This window comes from Plectropomus leopardus, chromosome 23 (assembly GCF_026936395.1).
Source record: "Plectropomus leopardus strain MGB_pleo_1.0 chromosome 23, ASM2693639v1, whole genome shotgun sequence".
Taxonomy (NCBI): domain Eukaryota; kingdom Metazoa; phylum Chordata; class Actinopteri; order Perciformes; family Serranidae; genus Plectropomus; species Plectropomus leopardus.
This window is the reverse complement of record NC_142198.1, coordinates 9,507,250-9,534,370: the sequence shown is the minus strand read 5'-3', so window position 1 is coordinate 9,534,370 and position 27,121 is coordinate 9,507,250. Positions and strand designations below refer to the sequence as shown.

The window sequence follows — 27,121 nt, the reverse complement described above, 5'->3', positions numbered from 1 at the left end:
ATTGTGTACTTTTAATTCTAATATTCTAAGTACATTTCCTTGATCAGAATTACTTACTTCTACTTGAGTATTTTCACAGGGTAGTATTAGTATTTTTACTTAAGGAATGGACCTGAATACTTATTCACCACTGGGCAGGAGTGCCATGCTTGCCTCAGAGTGTGCGCGTCTGTCTATCTCCACAGGGGAGACTCGCGCTTGTGCGAGCGTGCTCAGGTGTATAGATGGGGGGGTGGGGATGCTGGTGTATGACGTCAAAGGAGACCCAATGCAAGGTGCAAAACAAAGTTGACTAACGACAGCCATCCTCGCCGTCGTTATTGCATTTCGACGCCTTGTTTTTAGCCTCCACTTTTCACGCTCAAATTTAAAATCGCGTATTAGGTTTGTGCTTACGAGCCTCTTCCTTCATTTGTGCAGCTGCTGCTGGTGAAATCCTTGGCCCCGGTTGGCTCTCTTGCGCTGTCGGTCACGCGCGCACACGTGCACATACGCACACTCGCAGCTGAGCATCACGAGAGGCAGAAGCGGCGACGGAGAAATGCTTCGTGAGGGAGGGCGGCGGGCTTTGACTTTGGATGCTTAGTCACATTTTGCTTTGACCGGAGAGGCAAATGATGGGGCAGGTAGAGGAGAGACGCTGAGCGGGTTTGGAGGGAGAAGACACAGTAAGAAAGCAGGGGGTACCGCGAAACCAGGAGTAGATGATGCTTATTTGCCGCAGGCCCCGCCATCGTGAAATTGGATACCGACTTGCGGCGGATGGGGTGACCGAGCTCGCTGCTCCGCCGGGGAGGTCCCTGCCTTCGGACGTTACCGGGGTGGGAGCTGCCTGTGCCCGGTTCTGAGGAAAGGAAGGAGTGGCAAGAGGGAAAATGCAGACGGAGGAGGAGACGGCCACCGCAGAAGAGCCCATTTTGGAGGAAGGGTCAGGACGAGAGCAGGTAAGGAAGGACATTTTTTTAAGCTTTTCTGTCTCCTTTTACGAGTACACTGCTGTTTATGCTTAAACAGAAAGAATCCAGTTAGCTAAAGTTGCGCATATTAAGCCCCTAAAGAACCTGCTTCTATTTCTATGTCATAGCTGGTCGTCCCAAAACAACCCATGACTTCTGCATCACGTATGACATGCTGTATAGACTATGTCGGTCTTTCATTGACAAAAAAAAATGTCTTTGCTGTTTTCGCGAGGAGTCGTTTTCTGTGAAGTCCTTCATGCTTTGCACTGGAGCAAGGACACGGGACAGGACCTTGGCGTTAATATGAATGGAGATGAGACTGTGGTTTAGGTAAACAGAGAGGGGAGGGAACACTAAAATCCCTGTCCAGGGATAAAGCCACAGTATTGATTATGATAACGTCTGTCAAGGCTGCATGATGTGTTACCCCTGAGAGAGATGGTCCTTTTCAGTATAGTAGAGTATAATGTCCATTTACCAGCTGACACCACTGAAATACACTAGAGGGTGACATCACAGTTTAGCCACACACCCACCTTTTAGCCAAAATTACACTGACACAGTGTGAATGGTGAGAACACAGAGTAACACCTCCAAGCTGTAAGCATATTTATTTTCACCAAACACAGTTTTTCAGGGCTTTTCTATTTATAATAGTCGTAACAACCCAGCAGTGTGTTTTCTTTTATGTTTGGCAAACTTCTTGATGTTATGCAAGCCTCCACCATCACCACTACATCTACTATACCTCTCCCGAAGTCCTTTTCTGTAGCCTGAACCATTATAATGAGTCCTTACATGGCAAATTGGCATCTTGTTCAAAGGTTCATGTTTACATACAGTATAAAGCCATGAATATGACTCCCTATTTGAAAGACAGTTTCCAGTACACAACCCTGCTTCCCTGCAATCACACTCACACAATTCATGCAATCCTAAACAATACACCACTTCCTTTATTACTAGTCCAATATTTGGGAAGCAGCATCATGTATTTGTCATCTTTATAATACATAACAAGAGAAACTGAGCAGGCACATAATAAAACATTACGTAAGTCAGTTGCCAGGAAAAAATCCATGGATAACCAATGATGTGGGCACACTGTATTCTCACTAGCATTTCCTGTTGCGCTGCTTAACATGATGGTGAAGGTCTATACACTTTGAGAAGGGGGGTCCAAACTGTTTTGAATGGCCTGCTGCTTCTCACATCATATGAGTTATTTAAAAAATAATTGCAAAGAAATGACACAAATGCCAGTGTTTCATTTTTAAAAAGTATTTAATCTTTCACTGCTCCTGAAAACGGTGGCCTTCTTAATGTTACGCTTCTTTGCACTGGCTATACCTGCTAACTGGCAGGAAAATATCTGGTGTTAGGTCGTTTATAGTTTGCTTGTCTGCAGTCGGTCAGTGATAACACAATAGTTGTGGCAGCTTAGTTCTTTCTTGGTGCATGTCTACAAACTGTATGATTGTCCTGCAATCATGAGGTGAATGAAAAAAATGCAGATTGACTTTGCTTGAGTAACCAATATTGTGTTAAATATAAATGATATTTTGAAAGACATGTTGAGGGCTGTCATAAGTCCATGTGAGGGCTACAGTTGGCTCCCTGGCCAGATTCTGGCTTAGAGGAAAAGTGCCGTTTTGTAAGCATGTGGTGTTGTGGTATATAAGGACAGGGCTATACTGCTTAGGAAGAAGTGACCAATGACTTTACTAGTGGAGTTTACTCAGTTTGAGCAGGAAGACCGGCCGTGTTGCGACTTCAAGGTTCAGTGTCTAAGATTTAGGGGCATTTAGTGGCATCCATCTGTGAGGATTTCAGGTTATAACCAGCTGAAACTTCTCCTGGTTAGAATTCCATCATTGGTCAAGAAGTTTTTACTGGGAGCTGAGGTATCTGCACAGGTCTCCTCTCCAAAACATGCAGACCAGGTGATTTAAAAACAATAAGTAAAGCATATTGACCTTACATGTCAGTATTTTTCTGACGCTGTTTAACGCTGATGGGCTTCTAACTATAGTGGCCAACACAAAAATCCAATGGTGATGTCCAGAGTCAGTGTTTGGTTTGTCTGATCTGGGCTTCCGTAGAAAATGGTGATGAACATGATGATCTCCTTAAACAAGGACCCGCTTCCTTTTTAGATTTAAACAGCTCATTTCAAGTTAACAAAAACACAACAATACTTATTTTTAGGTGATAATACACTGAAGGAAATATACTTATTATATTCCATTTCTGCCAATATATCCCCTTAAACCTTTGAGTGTCAGTGGTGATGGGTTGGTGTCACACATTCTGTTCTGAAGGCTAGGAACTTGGTCTCACCTTAACAACTAATGTATGTAAATGTCAGCTTCAGGGCTGTAACTATTATTTTCACTGTCATTTAATCACACTTTTTATTATTATTTTTTTCTCATATGATTAATTTCTTGTCTGTGAAATGCCACAAGATGGTAAGAAATTCCAATCACATTTTCCCTGAGCTGCAAAAGCAGCAAATCTTCAAATTTAAACATGTGGAACCAGTGAATTATCTGCATTTCATTGTGGCAGCCCTTAAGTCTCTGTCCATTGAATAGTCGATTCATTGGCTAATAGTTTTAGCTTTAATTAGCTTTAAATATCTTGCCCTAGTGGCCTAAAGGCATGATACTCCCATTTTTTAACTGTCTATAAGTGGTATGAGGAGTTTTATTTCATCTTTATTGCCTGAATTTTTTTTACAACACGAAAGACTGACATGACTAACAAATGGCCAATAAAACTGACAGAATTTAGTGTTTGGCAATTGGCTACTGGTTATTTAAAGCCATAGGCACGTAATATGTAGTTTCTAAGCGTGTTAAATGATGCCTTTTACTTTTTTCCACCACTCTCGTCTGTCTCTATCCATGCCTGTGGTGCAGACAGTACAATGTAATGCAATGAATTCAGTCATCTGTTCTCTGCCTCCATTACTCTCTCTTGTCTCGGTCTTCTTCCTGTTTTAGATTTGCCTGTCATGGAGTATACAGCTTCATTCTCCTCTCTCGCTCTCTTTGACTCTCCCTCTCTTAAACATTTGCACACTCGTGTCTCACTTAACTTTATTCACTCTTTGCACAATCACACAAGCATTATCGCAAATGAAGTAGAGCCTCTTGATTAATATTAAAATCACATATTTAATTCATACGTACCTCTATGCACGTATATCTGTCAGCAGAGAGATGTGTGACATCAAACCAAGTGATCCTGATTTCTTTGCACGTTTTGTCAACCAATGACAATACTGCATTCTGCCACAAACTGTGCACAAACAGCGGTAGGAAAAAAAAAACAATAAAATGCTGTGTGACAAATATTATAGATTAAAAAAGTCCCTGCCACTTGGAGACGCAAACCCCTGGTAGTCCCATACAGTGCCGAAGGAAACATTGACAAAAGGCCATTTGTGATTAAGAGATTGCAACAGTACAGTAATTTTCTATAGAATCATGCAAACCTAAAATGAAGGTGTGCATTCACAAAAAAGTGGACACATTGACACTGTAAATGGGGAATGGCTATTAAATCCAGCATGGAGGCAGGCTGCAATAAAAAAAAATGATAACAGCAGCCTGGCTGCCATCATGAAGCAGGCCAACAATATGTAGAACAGCCGTTAGGTTTTCTAATAGAGAATTTATGCACCATGAGATAAATAAGAATTTGCTAAACAAGATAAGGTGATAGGAGGCATAAAACATCACAGGACAGCAGATGTGTTTCGTAAACCACTGGTTTCCTAAGGAGAATTTATTCAAACAATATTCAAAGCCAAAAACACTTGATCTAAAATAACATTTACCAAGTTTTCACCTGTTGTAATCCCTGCTGACTCTAATACACAAAGCAAAATAATGTCTTATAAATCTTAAGTTAAAGTTTAGTTAAACAGCAGATACCTCACATATGCTGATATTCAGTACAACACAACGTGGATGTTGCAGTTAATGTATCACTCTGCTTTACAGATGTTTTGAAATAATTCTTGATTACATTTAATTTAAACTTAATTTCCATCTCCCGCTAATAATGTAGCAGATTGCACTTCTGCTGCAGTCAAATGCAAACAAACCTGACAGTGATATATAATATCAGTATGAGATTTGGTATTGTTTTTTCATTTCTTAAACTTGCAGTGCAAAACTTTTGTTTCTATCCTCTTGCAGTGAGAGGAATTGCACAAACACTGTTGAGAGGTGTTTATGACATATGCTGCGGGTGCGCTTTCCACGTCTTCCCTGCTCTCAGGAGTGCTTTTTTCAATGCAAATAAGAGCAAACTTGTATCCCTCATATGGGATTCTTTTTAATCTGGAGGATCCTTTTCAGAAACCTTTCTTGGATGCGTCAGGATTTTCCGTCATAACTTTTGCTATAGTTGTAGCTGCTGTTTTGTTGCTATGGTCTCTTTCCCCTTCCTGCCTCCTGAAGTTCTTGCTGGGTGACGTAAAACTCCTCACTTCCGGTGCGCCAGCTAGAAGAGTCGTGACAACTCCAGTATGCTGCAGAATACAGAGAGCTTTCAATGGAAATGATAGGGTTAGACCAGGATCACACCTAGAAAAAGACAGCCGCAGCCCCCCAAGAAACACCATGGCAAAGCACGTCGGGCAAAACAGCGTCTGTGGAGAGGGAGCACTTGCGGAACCATATAGTCAAATGTGATCAACAGAAAAATACACACCAACTAATTCCCCATGCCTCTCCTGGCATGTGGTCTCTCTCTCAAAGACAGTAACCTACATGAAACTGCACAGCACAAGATATGAATTCCCCCTTCTGTCTCGCATAGCTCTCTCCCAGTCCCACAGCTAACTAGCTACCCCACTTATTTATCACTATCGTAAACTGCATTATACTCTCCAGAGAGATTCACATGGCTGCTCATGCAACTCCATGCATGTGTTCACCGATTAGTATTTGAGTAACCGGGTGACTTCCATCATAACTGAATACCTAATACTAATATCAGCCTATCATCTGCATTTGCCATTGTTCCAACATTCTTAGCAAATCGATTGGCATTAAAACAGTAAGCTCGCCGCTTGCTTCATTAACTGCCTTCCTGGGCCAAGTGTGAAATTGATTAGAATAGGTTAACTTTTATGAACGTCTAAAAATTGGTTGGAAAATGTGACACATGGCATAAGAGGATTTCATCATAAGGAAACTATGGTTTTGTTGGTGACACATTTCTAGCGCCGTGTTTCGGTTTTATCTGGGTCCTAATCAGCATTGTGTGAACTTGTCTGGCAAGGGCGTGATTGTATCAGACGTTCATTTATGTGTAATTATGTTTTTTTTACTAATTACTAATCACACAGATGGGCAGTAGAATAGTAGATTGTGCTGCAGGAGTTGCTTGACAGGTTTATGTGGATGTTTTGGTACTTTATTACACTTGTCACCAATTGCCATCTTTAGTAAAGTAACTGGCATAAATTCAAGCCGACATAAAGGCTGACTGCTGCTTTCAGTTACATTTCATTTATAAATAGGTGACCCACACCTTACCTGCCAATATTTGCTGCTGGTGGATAATTAGTCTCAGCTGAATACACTCTAAAACAAAGAATTTGTAATAGAGTAATGTTGTCTTTTTATCACAATGAGCATACGATGACACATTTCATTTCCTAACACACCAAATGCTTGCGATTTGTTCATTGTTGCAGCAGAGGTAGTAGAAACCTGACTTCCTAAATGAATCCTTCCAGTCGTATCGACATGACACATCATTTTTAACAGTGCACTGCAGGCATCAACAGCACATTTTCCTGTCCTCACTTCCTCACTTCATTTGCCACCCACTTGCTAGGATTGCTAATTATAGCTGCTCCAGTCACACCTAACCAGCTGAATCAGTATGAACAGAGACACAGAGGGAGAGAGAGGAATACACATTTTTATTAGACACCTTAATATATGAAATATCATATCTGCACAGTGTACAAATGTAGAAATTTCTAATGTAATTTTCTGTTTATTGCTAAGTGTTTATTTGTGCAAGACGAGAGGAGGGTTTAGCTTTAGATGAGTGAACAAGTATACACGCAACCAGGCAAATAACTCAGGTGCAAAACAAAGAATACTTCACTGTTTCTTTCTCTTTCAAGGTAACATTTCAATCTGCAAGCCTGAGAAAGACCCAAGGAACATTGTGCAGAATGAAATGTTGCCTTACAAGAAAACTATATGTAGTCTACAGTGTGCAGACTTCTTTTGTGACCTTAAGGGATGTTTAGCTTCATATAGGTAGCACTGTACACAAAACATCACCCTAGATAGTTTTTCTATTGAAGCTTAATGTTGACCATAAGTAAAATGAAACTGTAAGAGCAATAAAGATTCAAATTTGATCCGTGGACACATAAAAATGAAGAGTCTGTAACTGAGCATGTGGCAGAATTGCACCTTAACAGCACCATATTACTGCAAATGCTACTAGACCAGATTATAGAACAATGATTGAATTCAGAGACATTTACCGGCAAAGAAAATCATATTAATGAAAAAGCTCTGTCAACTGCAGTTTCAGTAGAGGCAGGAAATAACTACAGTGTGCACATTGTCTGTAGAATCCAGTGCTCCAATACCTTTTTGGAAAGAAAAGGTGTGTGATACGTGTCCAGAAAATCCTCAAAAAATGTGGTCATGAATCCATGCCAGCTCTGTAGGCTCCTCTTCAGACAGCTGTCCCTAGTGACTGTGGAAGCTTAGGAATATATATAGAATATAGAGACAAAATGTCAGACTATCAGCAGTTTCAGCCCAGACGAACCTTGTCAGATAAATGATGTGTTTGATGCAATGCAGGCGCAGGATTTAAGTTATTAATCAAACATTAATGAAGAATTTGTCATGTAAGTACCACCCTGCATAAACCCTGTTCAAAAGAGCTTGCAAGAAGGGCGGTCCAAACTTCAAATATGACAAAAATGAAAGCTGACACCCTCCAGACTAGGCTGTATAGATTTTTTCTCATAATGATGTCAAGGAGAGTGAGCTTTGCCTTTGATCTTTTGCAGCCTGACGCAAGAGGCAAAGCTCACTAGAGGCAGCTGAAACAGAAAGGGGATCATGAGACAACCTAAAAGCTGCAGAGTTTTGGAAAAGGAGATGATCACTAGAAACTACTTATACAGCCCCAGAGTGCATCCCCATTGGTCACTAGCTGTAGTCACACCTTACAGAGACCTTTGAACTGATCACACCTTGGGATCAGTTCAAAGGTCAATTGTCACACACTCCTCCTGTTTGTAGTTGTCACTCAAACTTTCCACACTGGTTCTGATTTACCACGCATCACCTATCATTGTTATTCAGCTGTTATATGTTTTTTGTTTCCTTTCATGGCCATGCACGAGTGAGAAAATGGCTTTAACTAACGTTGCAGACCGCTGGTACAGGCTGTACTGCGGTTACAGTCTTGAATTGTTTCAGTTATTTTTCTTGCCACACACTGAGGTCCAGTATTTCTTTGATCAGACATCTGAAAAATAGTCTCTATACTACTACTAATAATTATTATTATCATTGATATCATAACTCAACAGTGATGTAGACATTAGACTAATTTTCAGATATACTGCAATTATCATTGTTTTTAAGAGAAGATGATGGAATCAAATTATTTAAATAATAATTTGAATAATAATTAACTAAAGGCTCAAGATGGCTATGCAGGAGGCTGCAAGTGCCTCAAAATAAAACTTTATCAAAAGAGGTTGGACTTCCTAAACACTCTATAGCACAAAGATTAATTGCCTCAAAATAATGTATCATTTGGCTTGAAGAAAATAATATAGGATAATGTCTTTCCTAACACATTTAGAGGATGGCAGACTTTTAAAAAACAAACAAATGTGTGTTTGAACAGCATTCAAAATGCATTTAACGGGCCAAACACACTTAAACAAGCTCACCAAACCATGGCATTATATTTGACAAGTTCCGCTTATTTAACATGCTCATCACTTAAGAGTTATACAGAATTTCTCAGACAACCCGTTCCTCCACAGAGTGAACACAGACTGCCTCTTCACAGGCACACTGGAGGGGATCGCTATTGCCAGTATGTTTGATGATTTTTCTGCCCATAATGCAGATGATTGATGAGCTTGTGTAATGAAAGTAACAACAAAATTGTTTGATTAGTGACAGTAATGGGATTGCTGACTTTAGTGCAGTAACATGTTACATTACTGCATTATAGGCAAATGTAGTGTGATTACAGTAACCTGCTACAACCTACACTGGTTTACTTAAGGATGATTGGAAATGGGGATGCATAGATGGGATATGCAAGATCAATGTCTTTTTAAAAATCTGCTTTCTTTATGAGTTACAGTTATTCAGTTTGAGCAGGCCGCTAATTCAGTTTTTACTGCAACAGCAACCCCTGGGCTTACTTAAAAATGATTCCAGTGAGTTCCACACTGTGGTGTACACAGTGCAAAAAACTGGGGAAAAAGAGAGAACTGGTATTGGGTTGGTTCTTGGTATCGCAGACATACTAAGTTGAAGTATCAGAATCAGTATCAGAATGATAAAAAGTTAGAGTAGCACATCCCTAAGTAAGGAGGTGTTGGTGGGAGTTGCTTCTGCTCTGTAATAGAGATTCAGTGTCAACAGAACAGCTCAGTCTGCTGTTTAATTTACCATCTAATCATGCTGTATGATGTGTGCATAGTCACTGGATGTGAAACTTGACCTTCTAACAGCTACGATGCAATAATCAAAATGGCCCCTCTCTCTGTGCCAACATTATTTAGAGTCGACGATGGACAGAGAGCTGATATTTCCCAGTACATCAGAAAAACAGTTTAGCCTGGACTTTACTTTGTGTGGCATCTCTGTCAGACCACTAGTTTCTGGGCTGCGTCTCTCAGTGCCAAAACATTTTAGCAGATCTGCGTGAGAGAGAACTGCTCGTATTGACAAATAGTGATTGGCATAAGTGCATACAGGAATAATTTGACTCCTGTCTTGGGGCTGATTTTCCTCTCAGCGGGCTCACACCAGCTGCAAAGACTTGATGAAAATGTCAGCTGAGACCCATGTGGGTTCTTTTTTATTGCTAGAATATCTTCTATTTTGGCAGCATTTATTTGTACAAGGTAAGAGGAAAAGGACAGGAGGGAACTGGAGCCAGGAAGACAAAATGAGACAGACGGAGAGGAAGGTCAGGAGAGGAACGAGCAGGATGGATTTTGGCAGAGGAGTTCCCTGGAGAAAGGTGCAGTCGGTCATTGCTGCCTTCTCTTTAGCCCCCCCCCCATCTCTTTCTGCTTCCCCTCGTACTTGCATTCATAAAAAGTTCATGACCGTTCCTCTGTCTCTCTCACGCTCCTCACCCCTCCGTCTCTCACTCTACACTTTTAGCCCAATCAATCCACTTAGAGACAGCCTTTCAGAGAGGATGTAACAGAGGAGACGTGGGGGGTGAGGACGAAGGGGTGGAGGGACTGAGGTTGGGATTGGAGAGTAAATGCTCAGGAGGTGGGAGGGAAGATTCGGGGAAGGAGGAAGAAGATTACGTAAGGACAAGGAAGGAGGATGTGGAGAGAAAAGGCAAACAAAGCACAAAAAAAATTTTTGGGATGTGCAGTTGCATGGTTTCGGGGGCTTTTGCAGAATGATGATGGACTAGTGGAGTGTTGGTGCCCTTCATGCTGCCTTTCACTACTTGCCCTTGACGTACAGTAGCTAAAAAAATGAAAGGCAGAGTGTGTGTGTGTCGCAGCCAGCCAAATATGCTAGTGGATAGCAAATTGTGGCTGCATTAAAGGAGTGAGGGGGGCGGGCGATGTGCTGACAGGACAGGCAGACTTGGCTGAGAGGAGGAGAGGACACTGGTGTCATCCCATCTTTTTTTTTTTTGTCATCTCCTTTGTTGCTCTTTGTCGCATTCAGTACCACACAGATCATAGCAACATGGAGAGGGCACATGAAAGTATAGACACAAACACACAAAGAAGTACACGACTGTGTTCTCTCTCTGTTTTTATGCTTCTGTGAAATACAACATACATAATACACAAGCTTTTTTTTCTCCTTTTGGCACAATCTTTCTCTCCCTCCCTTGTTCACACACACAAATTGAAGCAGCACTGCTACGCTGCTGATGTTGGACTGGAGTCAGTTAGCCAGAGAACAGTCTAGAAGTATCGTTCCCATCTAAATTATTCACATACACTTCGCTGGCTGCATTACAATGCCGAGAACGTGCATGGCGGCGCGTGTGCGTGGATAAAGACAGACAGCAAGAGAGAAAAGAGGCACATTAGAGCATCTATGTCTGTGGATCTAATGCACACGTGTATGTTTGAGTGCACTGTAATATGATGTCTTTGCAGTGCGAATGAGGCTGTGTCAAAGTGTGCACTTAGAGAGGCATAAACAGTGTGTGTGTGTGTGTGTGTGTGTGTGTGTGTGTGTGTGTGTGTGTGTGTGTGTGTGTGTGTGTGTGTGTGTGCAGGCGTGCGTGTGTGTGTGTGTGCAGGCGTGCGTGTGTGTCTAATATGCAGCACTTATCCTATGATGGGCAAGGGGCGGTTTAATGCACTCCTTTGTTCAAGACCTCAGCTTACACACTTGATCTGAAATACAACCCTGTTTACCAAACAGGGAGATTATGATTATTAAAAAGTCACTTTGGGATGGGGGGTGGGGGGGTCACCAGTTATTCAAAATCTGTGTTGCTTTCCTGACAATCATTTGGGAAATATGGATGTATTATGATTTATTTATTTGTTTGTTTGTTTCACAATTTTTAAATTGATATTTAAATAAATAAATTGATGTATTTAAATACAGAGGTAAACATTAGGTCTATTAAATCATTGACGTTTTTATTTGTGATTAATTGCAGAATTCCAATAGTTTATTGTGATTAATCACATTTCTTTATTGCATGTTTTCAATTCCATTATATTTTATTACAAAACAGTTTTGAAGTCCAAATTGACGAGATAAAGCAATTCTTATCAGCTTTTCTTGATTAAAAATTAAATGACAGCGTTAAAAATGACAGCAAAAAACTGCATGGGGCTAGTATAAAGTGGGCATGTCTTCTAAGGGGAGACTCATGGGTACCCACAGAACCCATTTTCATACAGATATCTTCAGGTCAGTGGTCAAGGGACCCCTGTGAAATGTCCATGCTGTTTTTCCATCACCAAAATTTAGCTGAACTTTGGGGTGTTATTAGGCCCCTTCCTGAGAAGCAAGACACGATACCACTAGATTCCTTAGGTCTCGATACCGGTATCATCACTCTAGCTTTAAAATTTAGCCCAGTACTGCTGCTTGGAGACAGAAATGTCAGCCAGTGATAAATGTGTTTAAAAGAATAATGCATCATGCACAGACCTTTATTACACTGCAATTAACGCATTAACACTGTCAGCCCTTGTGACAATAGATTTCCACTTTTATTCTGACAGTCTCTGAGTAAAGTGACATCTGTATCAAGAAAAACAAAGCTGAAGAGGGATATAAAAATGACGGCTGGTCTGATGACAACAACCTACAGTTGCTCTAATAGCAACTTGAATTCAAGCCAGGCAAACATTTATTCCCTGCTCCATCAGCAAACTTTCTGGCACTGCTGGTACACAGCCTGCTCTGAACCCCGGGTCTGGGTTTTGCACCGGCTAAATTTGAGTTACTAAAGCCTTTACTAGAGCCTCTACTCCGTAGCTTCCACCCGTTCTTCTCCCAGCGAATAGTCTCCCATCAGCAGGGAGTAAGGTGGAGGGCCTGCGGGGTGCATAAGTTTGGTAATTCTTTCCTTATTTGTGATCTGATGAAAGGAATGAGACAGAGGGAGCAGATCAAGGGGCTTAGTGAATCAGTGTGCCTTGTGCACCTCTCCCATGGATTATATTTTACCCATTTTAAATACAAAAAAAGAATGAATACATCAGTGTATGGGAACACTGCAGGGACAACTAAATGTAGCAGTTGTATATTTTAGTGAGTAAGTAAGCAAAGTTAATTCGGTATAGTATCTTTCACTGTGCAGCACCCACCCATCACTTTTTTTGGTTAAGCGTGCAAAACTAACTGAAAAAATTTTGTAAACCTAATCTTAACCCTCAACATTAAAACCACAGATGACTTCACTTACCTGTACATTTACGCAGAGATGATTTGTTATCTCACTGCTGGCACAACTGCATCCTCAACTAGACTTCCCTGCAGGTTTTCACATGGATTTTTCCTGACTGTCGATAAAGTCTCAAATTGATCATCATAATGTGTCCAATAACAAAAATCTACTTAGTCAAGAGGTCTGTATTTTGATATAAATGTAGTATCTTGCATTAATAGACTCACTGCAGCCCAAATAGGCTCACAAGGCAGACTATCAATTTCCACGTATATGCTGAAGGTGTGAGCCCAAATATACAAATTATAGGAAAACATGAATAGCATATTTCTGTACACCCTCTCACATAACATACATCTAATAAATAAATATTGAATTTGTGCATTATTCAGTCCAGTTTGCATTATTTTCCAAACTTTAAAAATAAAACAAGCCCATTTTATTACATTCCAATGTGTCCAATTCTCATTCTGATCAAAATTATTCAGGAATTTTATTCGGCCTTCTTAAAAAGGTGCAAACAGTTTATCATAGAAAGTAAAAATATGCACTTTAAGCACAGGCTAACACGGCTGAGATGGTTATGACGTTTACTAAAGCGTGCACTGCTATGTCCTACAAAACCATACCCATCTGGGTGAAATGACAAGCCTTTTGGGAGTCCTATTTATTAATGACTTCCTCAGAGAGGTGTCAGTAACATCTTAACATCTCTTGTCTCCCTTTCTCTCCACAGCAACGGCCAGTCCAGCAGTCTCTGGCCTCCTCCCTGTGTCGGGAGTCCCATTGGAAGTGCCTCCTCCTGACCCTCCTCATGTACGGCTGCTTTGCCACGCTGGCCTGGTGTGCTCTCTGTCGCGTACCCGTTCTCGGCTCCTCCTCCATACCTCTCGGTGCTGACGACGAAGCAACCTCGGCGGCGTACTATAATGGCATCCTGCCCCTGGACAGTCCGTGCTCCAGCGGCTATGTCTACATCCCCCTGGCCTTCCTGGCAATGCTGTATGTGGTTTACTTGGTGGAGTGCTGGCACTGCTTCTCAAAGACAGCGATGCTGGCTCATGCTGAATTCCAGGTGTGTGAAAATCGGTTTCAGCATTAAATTTAGCGTTGAGCAAGGACTTAAAAAAAAACGCCTTCATCCAACAGACGGTGGAGTCAACTGCTGCAATAGGAGTCTCAAAATTGTTGTGTGCGGGGTTCCTGCAGATCCTTAAAAAGTCTTAAGAGGAATTGAATTCATTCATCTAAACATAAGGCCTTAATTGGTATTACAGTTACTTAAATTAATCTTTCAAAAGTCTTCAACATGCTCAGACATTAAAAGTAGGACTTTATAAATAGTTTTCTCTGACATTGAATTAGTAATATCAATTTTGTTTTGGTTAATTGTTTAATAAATTCTACTTCTGTTGGTAATCCAAATAGATAGTTTTATGATAAATGTGAAATGAAATGTCTTTTTTTTATGACATAATAAACATTTAGGCAAAACAAAATTGTCTTCTTCAATTTCGGTTATTAAAAAAATGGTCTTAAACTTAATTCCCAGTGGCATTAAAAAGCTTTTAAAAGTCTTAAATCTAACTTGCTTTTAGCTGCAGGAACCCTGGGTGTGTGACCTTGAGCTGAACAACAGATTCTGTTTACTCACTGAAACATATTCTGTATGATGGTGTCAGCAAAATGCTTTAAAATAAAGAGGTTACATGAATTATATTATTGTAATATATTAAATGTCTGCACAGACTGTTGCAGCTTCGTCAGAAATTTCAAGAGAACTCTTAACTCTGAATTTCCAACTGTCCCAAAATAACTCTTGCCCACTCATATGGAAATGAGATGACTGGGGGGCATCAGTCTATCTTTTGTCTATTCTGGTCTGCTCTGTCTATTATCAGGAATTCCAGGAGCACATTGCTCCAAAAGCACAGTGGTTATTGTTCATCTTCACTATATGCCACTGCCAAAAACAAAATGTTTTTTACATTAGTCCAGACGGTCAGGGGCACATGTCCTATGATTAAGACAGCTCTAAACAGCGATTAAAAAAAACAAATCATAACACCATGAACAAACCTCGGCTGGGCCTGACGTGCACCAGATTGCACAGACTTAACTATGCTGTCTGCAAATAATGGGAACTTAATTGTTCTGCTTGTGCTGCTATTGCAAGACCTGCTCAGGCAATGTTATGTTTGAATTTTAGATTGTTCATCCAGACTTTTAACAGGCTGTTAAAAAAATAAATGTTTACAGAATATGTTTTTAGGTGTAGAAATTTACATTTAAACGTGACATTAATTAAACGATTTCATTATTTCTGACACAGGAAGTGTATGAGCGTGTGCAGAGGCTTCAGCAGGCTACACCCTGCATTTGGTGGAAGGCCATCAGCTATCACTATGTGAGGAGGACCAGACAGGTGACAAGATACCGCAACGGAGATGCATATACGACCACACAGGTGAGTTACGGTAATGCCTCTTAACTTACATACTAACAGTTTGTCTCACATTCACTCCTTTTTTAAATACTGTTAATGGCTACACTGCAAAACTTTAGCTATGATGAGTTATGAACTCTTAAAATAACTGCTACGCAAATCTTAATTTCTCCTAGTGAAATATTGCGGGGTTGTGTGCTAACAGCTGTGTGCAGTAAGACAAACATTCTGTCTAGTAACCATGCTTTATAGATGTTGAAATGTATTGAAATGTTAAAACTTCTGTCCAATAACTGTATTCTTACGTTCTCAAACATCCCATCTGTTCTCTTCCATTTTTCCCCGTTCTCCCTCCATCACACTCTTTCCTTTCATCTATGCCACGATCCTTCCTCCATCAGGTCTACCATGAGCGAGTGAACACTCACGCCTCCAGCTCAGAGTTTGACTATGCTCGCTATGGTGTCAAGGATGTATCAAAGGAGCTGCTGGACTTGCAACTGCACCCTGCTGTTCGCCTCCGTTTCACAAAGTGTTTCAGGTTGGACACACACTGCTGTTCAAAAGAAATGTTTGGGAAGATTATTATTTTGCGGGGTAAGCGTGTTATTAACTACTTTTTGTGCTCTTTAGTTTTTCCAGTGCACGTGCTGAAGCTGCCTACCTCACTCAGGTAAGATATAAGGAAATAATATATTTAATAGAGTTAATTCTGTTCTGCTCTATCAGTGTTATTATTTATATGTTTTATCTATGCAATGTGAAAAAATTAGGACAGATGCTGATTGACTGTGATTATGCTATGGTATCAAACATTTTTACTAGCTAAACGGCCTAAAACCTGTAAAAATAAATGTACTTACCGTAACCAAAACATAAAAACATTCAATGAAAAAAGAAAACATTGAAAAAGCGACAGCTACTGCTTTGGCTTTAGTGGTGTTATGCCATGGTGTACCTGTGCTGTAGGTAGCAAATTTTCAAGGGACGTCATCCATCTGTCACTCAAAGCAATCACGGCCTTAATGTGCATAACTTGAATGGTGAGATTTCGCTGTCTGAAATGACAACTGTTGCTGGCTGATTGAGAAGTAGCTAGCTAGCTGATTGTCTCCAGCTGCCTTTTAATTTACAGCCAACTATTTTTTGTAATGAGAACTCTGTAAAAGGGTCCCTTATTGTGTACTTGAAGGCAGGCAAAATGTTAGCCACCACACCAAGTGATTCTCCACATAGAAAACAAGGAATAAAGAGGGAACAATGTTCTGACGGGCCAGGTTTGGCCTCCAGAATTTGGGGTAATAAAACACACTGGGTGTGCTGATTGTGAATAGCATTTTTCTTTACATAAATTGTTAAACCACAAACTAATGTTGTTAGTTAAAGATATGCTCCTTGGCTTTAAGAGTCACACATTGTCAGTTGTTTTGGTGCTAATTCTAACATTTTCTGTTATTCTAAGCGAGCGCGCTTCTTCGGGGAGAACGAGGGCCTTGACGACTACATGGAGGCCAGGGAGGGAATGCACTTGAAGAACGTGGATTTCCGCGAACACATCCTGGCGTTCCCAGATCCTGCTCACCAGCCCTGGTTTTCTAGGCACAGGGTGTTCTGGCTGGCGTCTGCCTTCCTCCTGTCGTGGCCACTGCGGGTAGTGTCAGAATATCGCACGGCATATGTCCACTACCATGTGGAGAAGCTGTTCGGGGAGGACGAGGATGGTGGTGGAGGAGGAGGCGGTGGAGGAGGGCCAGGAGGAGGAGGAAGAGGGGACGGGGTTGAAGGAGGGACTGAGAATGGAATCCATCCAGGAGGAATCGGGATTGGAATTGGCCTAAATGGGACGAGTTACAGAGCGATCTCTCGGGTCAACACAGTGGACATGACAGAATTGGAGTGGCACATCCGCTGTAACCAACAGATGGTCCCGAGCTACTCTGAAGCCCTCCTTATGGACTTGGACGTAAGCGGGGGGACAAACCCTACGGCCTCTACGCCCATCTCTGGGCCTACAGTCTCCACCCCTAGCCAGGGGCCCAACCCACCTCCTCTAGCTCTGCCTGTTGTGTTTAACTCAGCTTACCTCCTCCAGAGCTGCCCGCGATGCAGGAGGACCACGTCGAGTTCCAGTCTTCCCTCCAGGCTAAGGGCCCCAATGGGAACCACAGCCCTCCTGAACGCTACCGTGGCAGGGATCAGAGCAGCAGGGCAGGGAGGTGGAGGTATAGGAGGAAGGCTGGTGCTCAGTCGGAGCGGATTCTCCCTAGGGAGACTTGGAGGAGGGCGCCAGAACAGCCTGTTTCACTCAAGAAGCATGGGAGGAGGGCTGGGAGGAAGTAGGGAAGATGGAGGAGGAGGAGGGGGTAGTGGAGGAGGATTCCTTGGGTTAGGTTCAAGACAGGACAACGAGGAGACCAGAGGAGTGCTGGAAGGAGAAGGGGATGAGGACGAGGAAGAGGAGCAGGCGGAGGAGGAGGAGGTGAGGAGAAGGGAACAGGGAAGAGGAGGCAGAGAGAGGGACGAAGAAGCAGAGCAAGAGAGTGGAGGGGCTGTCGAGTTGAGGGACAGTGATGGAGGAGTGAGGGATCGTCCTCCATCCTACCAGGACGCATTCTTCTTTCCTGTCCTCATTATACACGGAGAGGAGAGCTGCCACGCTGGAGACGACATGTGACGCTCCCAAAAAACAAATGCGTTAAGAACAAGGAAGTCTGGGCAGAGGCCGAGGGAGATGAAAGAATGCACTGAACACAAAGAAAAGGTTGGATCAGAGAAAAAGCGGGTGAGGGAAAATGAAATATGATAGACCCACGGACTGAATAAAATGAGAACAGAATGATTTTGAAAGAAAGAGTCGTTTCATGGCAGCCGCGTAAAGAAGAAAGGATTCAGTCAGAACAAAGTATGAGAGGTAAGAACAGCAGTGTGATAGACCGAAGAAGGGAAAAGGGGGGAAGATGAAAAAAGGATAGCTAGAGTGTAAAGGGATAAGAGGATGTACTGTAAGAGTGGAAGACAAATGACAAACAGATAGCAAGTGAACTGCGACAAGAGATTTGAACAGATGCAGTGCCTACTGTAAAAAAACAGGAAACACTGATTCAGAAAGAGATGAGAGCTGATAGGGAGTGCAGCACAGAGATAGTATGGAGTCTGAAAACATGAGTGAAGGCAAGAAAATGTTTGCAATTGTAGAGCCACACAGAGATCGTGTGAGAGAGAGGATATAATTGGGAGGAACAGAAAGACTGAAAATACGGGGATGTCTATTTTCAGATATATCTATGCAAGAATGGTAGTGGGCGGAGGAACAAGTCTAAAGATAGCAGATTGGAGAGCAGTGGAGAGACTCTAAACCAGATGAGTGGTAGTAGTTATTTCTCAAAAAGACACAGAAGTTGAGGAATTGCAAAAGATATTTTGATGGCTTGTTACTTTGGTTTTGCTAAAATCAACATATCTAGAGGCGGACTAAAAATATGGCTCATCAAAGGGATAGTTTGGGTTTTTTTTAAGTGTTGTTGTACAAGGTACTTGTTCATAGTCAGTGTATTACATACAGTAGATGTAGAGGAGTACCTGCATGGGAGCTAAAGTATAGCAATGTAACTTAATGCTTCGAAGGAGTGGAAACTGCAAAATGTGTTTTAGCCACTTAAAAAAAAGCCCAACCTAAAAAAATCCATTTTGGTTGAAGTGTGCACTATATTTAGAATATGTTTTCAATGCTTGCTGCAACCTTGCTGTCAGACAGCACTTTTCTATGCTCTCTTCAGAGCCACCAGACTCTGTTGACAAAATCAGCAACTTTACCTCAGAGAGCAAGGGAGTTTTTGGTCTAACGCTGTCTCAACTGCTTAGTTTCTTTGTGTTGTTGTGTAACTTTGGTGAACAGTCACACAATAAAAAATGCACTAACCAATCAAGGCAGCAGTAGACCAAAATAAATATATGTATAATATATAATATTGTAAATATAGTTTACACTTCAACTGATATTTATATTTATTTTATTTTTTAGGTAGCTTCAATATGTTTTGCTGCTGACTCCTCAACAGCAGAAGATTTCTTGGTACTCCTGCCTGCGTTTTCAAACCGGGGGCGTGCCAGCTGCCATCTACTGTATTTATAATACAATGACTATAAATAAATATCTCATACAGCCCAACTTCAAATCTGAACTATCTCTCTCAGAACATAAAACACAGAAAGAGGAAAAATATTCTAAATATTTCAGATAGGAAAGGAAACAGATGGGATAAAAAAGTACTACAAAGTATAATACAGAGAAGGAATGGAAGAGGAACAATGCTTTATATAGGTAAAATGTGGGAATAAATGGCAAGTGTGGAGAGTAGAAAATCCAAGAGTATTGGAGCGCAGCACAGAAACAATAGACAAAGAGCAGAAGTATAATACGAACCTGACCATGACAGACCAGACCCCCTTAATCTTGTTTTCCATTTGACAGATCCCTGAAAGAAAACAAATCAGAGTTATCAAAAAGATCAACCCAAGAGGAGGAGAGAAAAAAGGAAATATGGGATTAATTACAAAGATGGAAACATCCTCTGAGCAGCAATTCTGACCTTGAATCTAATCATACGTTCAAAAACTTCCCCAAGTAACTTTTTTAAAAACAGATCCTGAGGATAAATTAGGTCATACTCAATTCTTTTAAGATTCACAGTATGACTTCACATTGCGTTTGGCTAGCAACCGTAACAGTAATAAAAGAGGGGAAACATTGATTTCCTCCCTCCTCTCTTCATGCATCCTCTTACTGCTCACTTCCCCATTAGCTTCCGCACCACTCTCCACCCATTACTGAAAAGAAGCTGATAGAAAAAATACTTCTCGGCTCCTCTTCTCTCATGCTGCTCTCCATTTTGTCCATTTTGACCTCTTCTGCTCACCTTCTTCCTTCCTCACCCCTCTTTGCACCGAAAAACCATATGTTACAAGTGCGGAGGTGTAATTCTGAGCAACACATTGCTTTTTTAAAAAAAAGACAAGTTGGGTGCAACGCCTTTTTCTTGCAATTAACACATTTTGTGTCATGAGTGAACTGAGAGGGTGTTGTACCAAAATAGATTCAGTGCATCCATCCACTCCCTCCTCTATTCCTCTGGCATCTTCTCTCTTCCGCTCGTCTTTTTAAAGTGGTGGTTATGTGATACACCTCGCTCTGAAACCTCGGATCAGATTTCATCTCAGCTTATTCCACATATCACATCTCCTCTGGGCAGATTTCTCCTCTCGGATCAGATTGTATTAACCAGATATTTCCCACTTTATATAAAGTTTTTTATGACCTCTTACTATTTTGTGTATGTATGTTGTCAAAGCAGCAGAATGAACAAATAATGTGAATACTTCGATAGAGTAGCAAAAGACGAAATTGGCCTTTTAAGATACTGAAAGGTGATTTTCACACAAAGATGTTTAGCGAATTTCCACCAGTTATGCCTGTGTAGTCGTGCTCTCGTTTCAAACATTTGTACACAGAGATAGGCTTGCACAAGATGGAGAAAAATATTACAATAACCAATAAAACTGTCCTCCATAACAATATAATATATATCACAATACTCTATGGCATGAAAAATCACCTCTTTATCTCATTTATGTCAGTAATTTTGGACTGCATGGGAAGAACAACTTGTCGAGCTCAGCTGACATTCTCCTAATAAAAAATAAAAAAAAACAGGAAGAAATCACATTTTTGATTGCTTTGTGCAGACAACAAAATTGCTAAAGAGTTTTACAATTTTAATGATCACTGATCAAAAATGCCCAGCCCTGTGTTAGAATAAGTCTGGCCAGTTTGTGCCGTGCTGCTACCTCCTCCTCTTGAAGAAATACCTGCAAATAAGTAACAGCTCTCTGAAATATCGCCTCACTGTAAAATGTGTCAAAGGTAGCCGGCATAGAGATGCATGTCACTTAATAACAGCTATTGTGCAGGAGCTACTAATAGTCATGTAGCAAAATATGTTTGCTATTGCAAAAAGCAGCGATCCGTGATCAATCAACACAAATTTAGATACGTGAAGACAAGAGCGTGGACAAGAATCCACAGGGATTAACTCTCTGTCCTACTTGGTGAGTTGGTATGTTCGCGTGGAGGATCAGTCCAGGGAGAGACAATTGGCACAGACAACACAACCATGAGTGCATATATTTTACAAAGCACACTAAACCTGCTACAGTAGCAAGAAGCAGTTAGAGTAGTTAGCTGAACATTTCTTAACCTTTCCTGCATAGTGCCCTTCAGAGGTCACCTTGGCTACTTTGTGATGTTGGAAGGGTCTCCCTCGTTCTCTATCGGCTTACTAACGATACTGAAAAGCACACTTAAAGAATGAAGTGAAATCTCTTACATGAAGAGTTTCCTGATTATAGAGCAAACATGATACACTTCATAACCAACCGAGGTAATGGACATGTTATTGAACACAAATTCGGATGCTGTGACAACAAACCTGGGTTCAGCAGAGACAGCAGGGAATGTTCTTTCATTGAAACTTTCTGTAAGGATAAAGTAGAGCACGAGAGCTGACCTGGTTTGGTGTACGGGACACACACACACACTCTGACACATATTCACACACACCAATTCTGGCTCACACTTCTTCGGTAGCTTTTGGGGGACATTAAGCTAAAAGTGGGTGCAAGGAAACAAACGGACAGAATAATCAATGAAGGGAAAACGACGAAAAGCAACAAGGATGATTGTTTCGAAATGACTGGAGAACTGGAACAAAGACTTGCTAAAAAAGCTGCTGAAGGGAAGAAAATGTGAGATTAAAAGACGATTATTTTTACAGCTATTTATCATTATCTCAGTCTCTTGACTTGTGGATAAAATTGTCTCTATTAATGTCCCTTAATGAAAAAGAAGCACTAAAAAAAGCACTGACCACACTTCTGTGTTAATTTGATTGCTTTCACAGATTTCCAATCACTCAGATTATTTGTATGTATTTTCAGTCATACAGCCAGTCAGCCACTCAAATTTGAAACATTTATATCTGAACGTTTTGCCACTAAAAGTGACAAAACAAGAAAGTACAATTCAGTCTGTTATTTGCTACTTTTTTATATCATCTGCATACTTGAGTAGACATTATTTCAGGTTGTTTAAGTGATGTCTAAAATCCAAATGCCTTTGTAAGCTTCAGAAATTTCTCATGTCTCAGCAGTTTTTTTTAATTTGTGTTTTTTTTTTAATTTTTTGTAAAACACAATGCTCTTGGCTTCCCAAGGAGCTTTGATCGCAGAGCCTCCGGTTCTGAATTGCGTAGGGTGCTTGGACCCAGTTATACTTGCTTGCAAGTCTAGTTCATGTATTTGTTTTAAACAGCCAAGTGTATTTCACTCATATGTGTTGTTGACTGGATATTTATACTGTGTTTTATTATCAGAGCGTGTCAAAAGTGTGTCCTCAGCCGCTTCAGGTGTGCCAAGAGAACTTTGTGCCCATGATGTCTTACACAAAACACACACTCATGCGCGCTTGCATGTTTAGTCACAGCAGTGAAACAGCCATTATAACAGCTTATTTTAGACTAGAGTGACATTAATCCAATACCTATAATAGCCCCCCACATGTGCAGTCTTAACACTCACACATACACAGAAAGCATGGAACTGTCCTGCTATGTTGCCTTTGTGTCCGATGTTGCCAACTTTTTTGCTCAGGATTTCAGTTTATGCTGCATTCCTGTGTCAACACGAGCTGTCTTTATTCACACATAAACATCCATCATGCCAAAGCAAAAGAAAAGCATCACAGAGAAAATGCCTGAGGTTACACACTTGCACATAGACAAAAGCAGCTGGTACAGGTGATCCACACAGTGTGTATATTGATCTGTGCTGTTGGACTGCTGCAGCACCAAACATTGACACAAAGTGACGAAAAGGGTGGATTTACTCTGGAGCAAAAATAATAGATGCCTATCAAGTGATTTTTATCTGCAAAATGCAGAGGTGCAGCTCATTTGTAAACCTGCTCAGAATGTGTCTTATATGTTGTGGTGGGTTTGGTGGGTTTGGTTAAACCTGGAAAGCTGTATTTCTTGTCCACTAGGTGGTAGCAAAGCCTTATATGTGGTGACGACTGAGATGTGTGGTACTGTATTTAGAGGGTAAACCAACAGTAAATCAAACAGGGTAGAAAACTGCTGCTGTCCTGCTCTCTGTGGGTTGAGTGGTAATTTGCTATTTTTCAGCTTGAACCTGTTTTCCTGTTGAGCCAGAATGAATCAGCAGGCAGAAGTGAAACAGGCTGCAGTGTAACCACTTGGGGCAGTTGTACACTGTGCATCTACTAAAAGTGCTTGTTTTTGCCACTTTAGATTGTTTTTTTGTGTCTGACAACTTATGTTAAGGGTCCCTACAGAGATAGACCTTTTTGTAAAGGAGTAACATCCATTTTTTTAATATTAGAAACAGCCCTGAAATTGCAATTGCCAAACCCCCCAGACTTCATTTAATAAACAGTAATTTTGTAGTTGTAAAACATGCTTCATCTAAAGTCAGCAGAAACAAAATAAAACTCACATAAAACGTCTAGGTGGTCTTTAGGTTTTAACAATCACCAACTCTGATTTGGTAGAAGTAGCCCTTAATTCAGTCAGTAAGTTGTGAAATATGTTGGGTCTTTACAAGCAAACTTTCAATTTATTTAAATGTAGTCTGGTAGGTTTGGCAATGGGGATTTTGGGGCTGTTTCTGGTTAAACAAAAAGGATCTTACTCTTTAACAAAAAGGTTTTGCTCTGTTGGGATCCTTTCTATTATGTTGTCAGACACTTAGAATAATGATATATCACTGGTAAAAAACAACCACTAAACCTGGACGTAAATTGATGGTGCCTGTTCTGTCTCGCTCAATACTGGACCAATTTTAAACATTGTCTCCATTATTCACTTAGATACAAAAAGCTGGGAAAGGGGTCAAGGTTGAAGTTACCCTTTATGTATGATGCACATCTGCACATAGCCCATTCAGTTATGTCAAACCAGGTAATTTGTCTTCGGCAGCTGATAAAAAGCACTTGCAATGATATCATTTGTAGAGGTCTGGGCAAAAAACCTGAAGCTTCAAACCTGCAGAGAGCAGAGCAGTCCTATGTGATTGTGCATTTATCTTCACTGATCTTATTATTTTCCTTTATCTGTGACTGAATGTGTTGCAAAGCAATATCGCCCATATCCCTGCTTCGTGGCTGGATTGTTAAATGTTGCTAAGCAGCTTTCTGAACTTATAACCACAAGAAGCGGGAGCCTCAGTCACAGAAATGACAGCGCTGTTAGATATATATTCATTTTGTGACTGAGCCTCCATTTCCACTGTGCAACTCATTATCTGGCTGTGTTGCCGTATATGAAACAAACTACAAATAAGGTGATAGAGAGGAATGTGGTTTGTGATCAACATTTTCTATTTGGAAAAGACCACTCTGAATTGCACATCTGTTATCTCGCGCCCACATAGTTTTTTTGTTTTGCGTGGGCACAAAATTGCGCTCATTTCCCACCTTTTTATTAACATCACTTGACTATCTTATAAAATGCTCTAGCAATTATGACCGATGTATTGTTGTCAATACTGTTACTGTTTCTCTTGTGGTCATGGGAGGAGTCGAGTAGTCATTCCGAGTTTGTCAAACACTGTAAAAAAACATGTTTTGAATTGGTTTGACTTGAGATCACATGAATTCCAGCTGCATTTTCTGTTATGATTTTCACTTGGTTAGTCTAATGTGGATACGACAAACTATCAGGTAACAAACAGAATGTAATCCATTCACAAACGTAATTTATGTAAAGTAAAAATTGACCAAAAACAGACTTCAGGGTAATCTTTTGACCTCTGACCTCAGACACTTATATGTGAATTTGTGTGCATTAATAACTCTCCCTCAGAACTAAAAACAGCAGCCAAGTCCGTTATTATCCAAAGACACATTTCTGCTGCTCTTTTAATAATGAGTAATAGCAGTTTTCCATTGTGCAAAAACTGTATTGTAGCTACACTGAGCCTTGTATCTGTGTGATACATGTATCACAGCCCTTTGTTTTTGCACTGGAATAATGAGCAGCTGTGTGTTGTCGCATATCTTTGATGCAATAACATGATGACTGTATGTAAAAACGCCAATGCGGATAATCACATCCTCATATTTGAGGAAAAATATGTAGTTTTGATCTTTGAATGAACTGTCCCTCTAAGGGAATACATCAGTGTCATTATATTTAGCCGACAGACATTTAGCGTCTGGGTCATCAAGGCTAATTTTATGATCAGATTATAAAATTGGTGTCGATTTGAAAAAAAAAAAATGTGGTTGTGATTAGAGTTAGAGATGCAGAAGTTAAAACACCTCGCTTAATATGTGCTGTGTCACCTGATTGTTGAGTATCATCACTGGACAATAAAGCTACCAAAAGCTATATTCATGTCAAAACCTTGAGTCCACAAATTGTGACTTAGCTTGTCAATGCCGCACAAGCCCCAGCTCTCTGAGACGATCACGTCACATGACATTTCAGGATGCTCCTTTTCTTTCCCACTAAATATTTAATGCTGCTGGATTACCTGTGAGCTGTCAAACAAATGAACTGTTACCACAATGTAGTTGTTATGTACATGCAGCCTCTATGGACTTAAAACAATAATGTCACATACAATGCATTATTGTGTTACACAGTGATGTGTAAAGCCAGGAATGGGCTTTCTGTTCAAGCACCGTCGAGCAAAATGTCCTCAGTATTTAAGCTAATTAATATGTAACTGATAATGAGATTGTCAATATCACACCAGATTATAGCTGTTGTCACTGGCCTGTTAAAGATAATGTAATTATTTAATTTGTGTAGATGATGACAGTGAAGGTAATGGAGCTGGTGGCAATAACACTATTAACTGATGCGGTCCTGGCGATGATGATGACAATTAATTATCATGGAAGATACAAATAAAGTCAATCTGCTTGGTATACCAGGAGGCTGGTCTTGTGGGATTTTTAACCCATGATATCTTTACACTTTTAAAGATATTACTGGGTATATAATTAATATATTCTTATATTATTCTTCTTTTGTTTCTCTGATCTCTATAGCTCTTCTCAAAATGTGGTTAACCACTTGATTTGTGATATATGTGTTACTTAACAAAGCAGTGCTTACATATTTTAGAAAACAGGACTTTTATGAAAGCTTGAATATAGAATTAATCTGCTTTATTTGATGCTGCAATTCTGTTATTTATGTTCATTACTTATAAACTGAAGCTTTTTTTCTTCATTAAAATACTGCAGGCCTACTGTTAAAGACATTGCACATGTAAAGATAATTTAATATGATCTGTCTTTCTGCTAATTTCCCCAAAGGTTGAAAAAGAAAGAAAACCCAGTGATGTAATCTGTGTTTGGTCTTGGAGGCTACAAGCATTTAACAGAAATCCTGCATTGCAAAGAGATGAAGAACATGATAGCCATGTTGAGTCAAACTGTACTGCATTCATTTGCATTTCCATTACTAATTTA

General features: G+C 40.5%; 1 protein-coding gene across 1 annotated transcript; it reads left to right on the top strand.

Annotated features, from left to right (window-relative positions):
• The first annotated feature begins 271 nt into the window (after positions 1-271).
• unm_sa40862 (un-named sa40862) lies at positions 272-26,578 on the top strand. The gene is made up of 6 exons (XM_088073314.1): positions 272-944; positions 13,855-14,193; positions 15,451-15,585; positions 15,966-16,105; positions 16,198-16,237; positions 17,027-26,578. Exons 1-6 carry the CDS (start codon positions 876-878, stop codon positions 18,236-18,238), a joined length of 1,935 nt encoding a protein of 644 aa, XP_087929440.1. The 5' UTR covers positions 272-875; the 3' UTR covers positions 18,239-26,578.
• The last annotated feature ends 543 nt before the right edge of the window (positions 26,579-27,121 follow it).

Excerpts from the sequence above, each read along its gene's own strand:
- unm_sa40862 (XM_088073314.1), top strand. The coding sequence starts at position 876 with ATGCAGACGGAGGAGGAGACGGCCACCGCAGAAGAGCCCATTTTGGAG. Across the intron at positions 945-13,854 it reads AAGGGTCAGGACGAGAGCAG|CAACGGCCAGTCCAGCAGTC; the intron begins GTAAGGAAGGAC and ends TTCTCTCCACAG. Across the intron at positions 16,238-17,026 it reads AAGCTGCCTACCTCACTCAG|CGAGCGCGCTTCTTCGGGGA; the intron begins GTAAGATATAAG and ends TGTTATTCTAAG.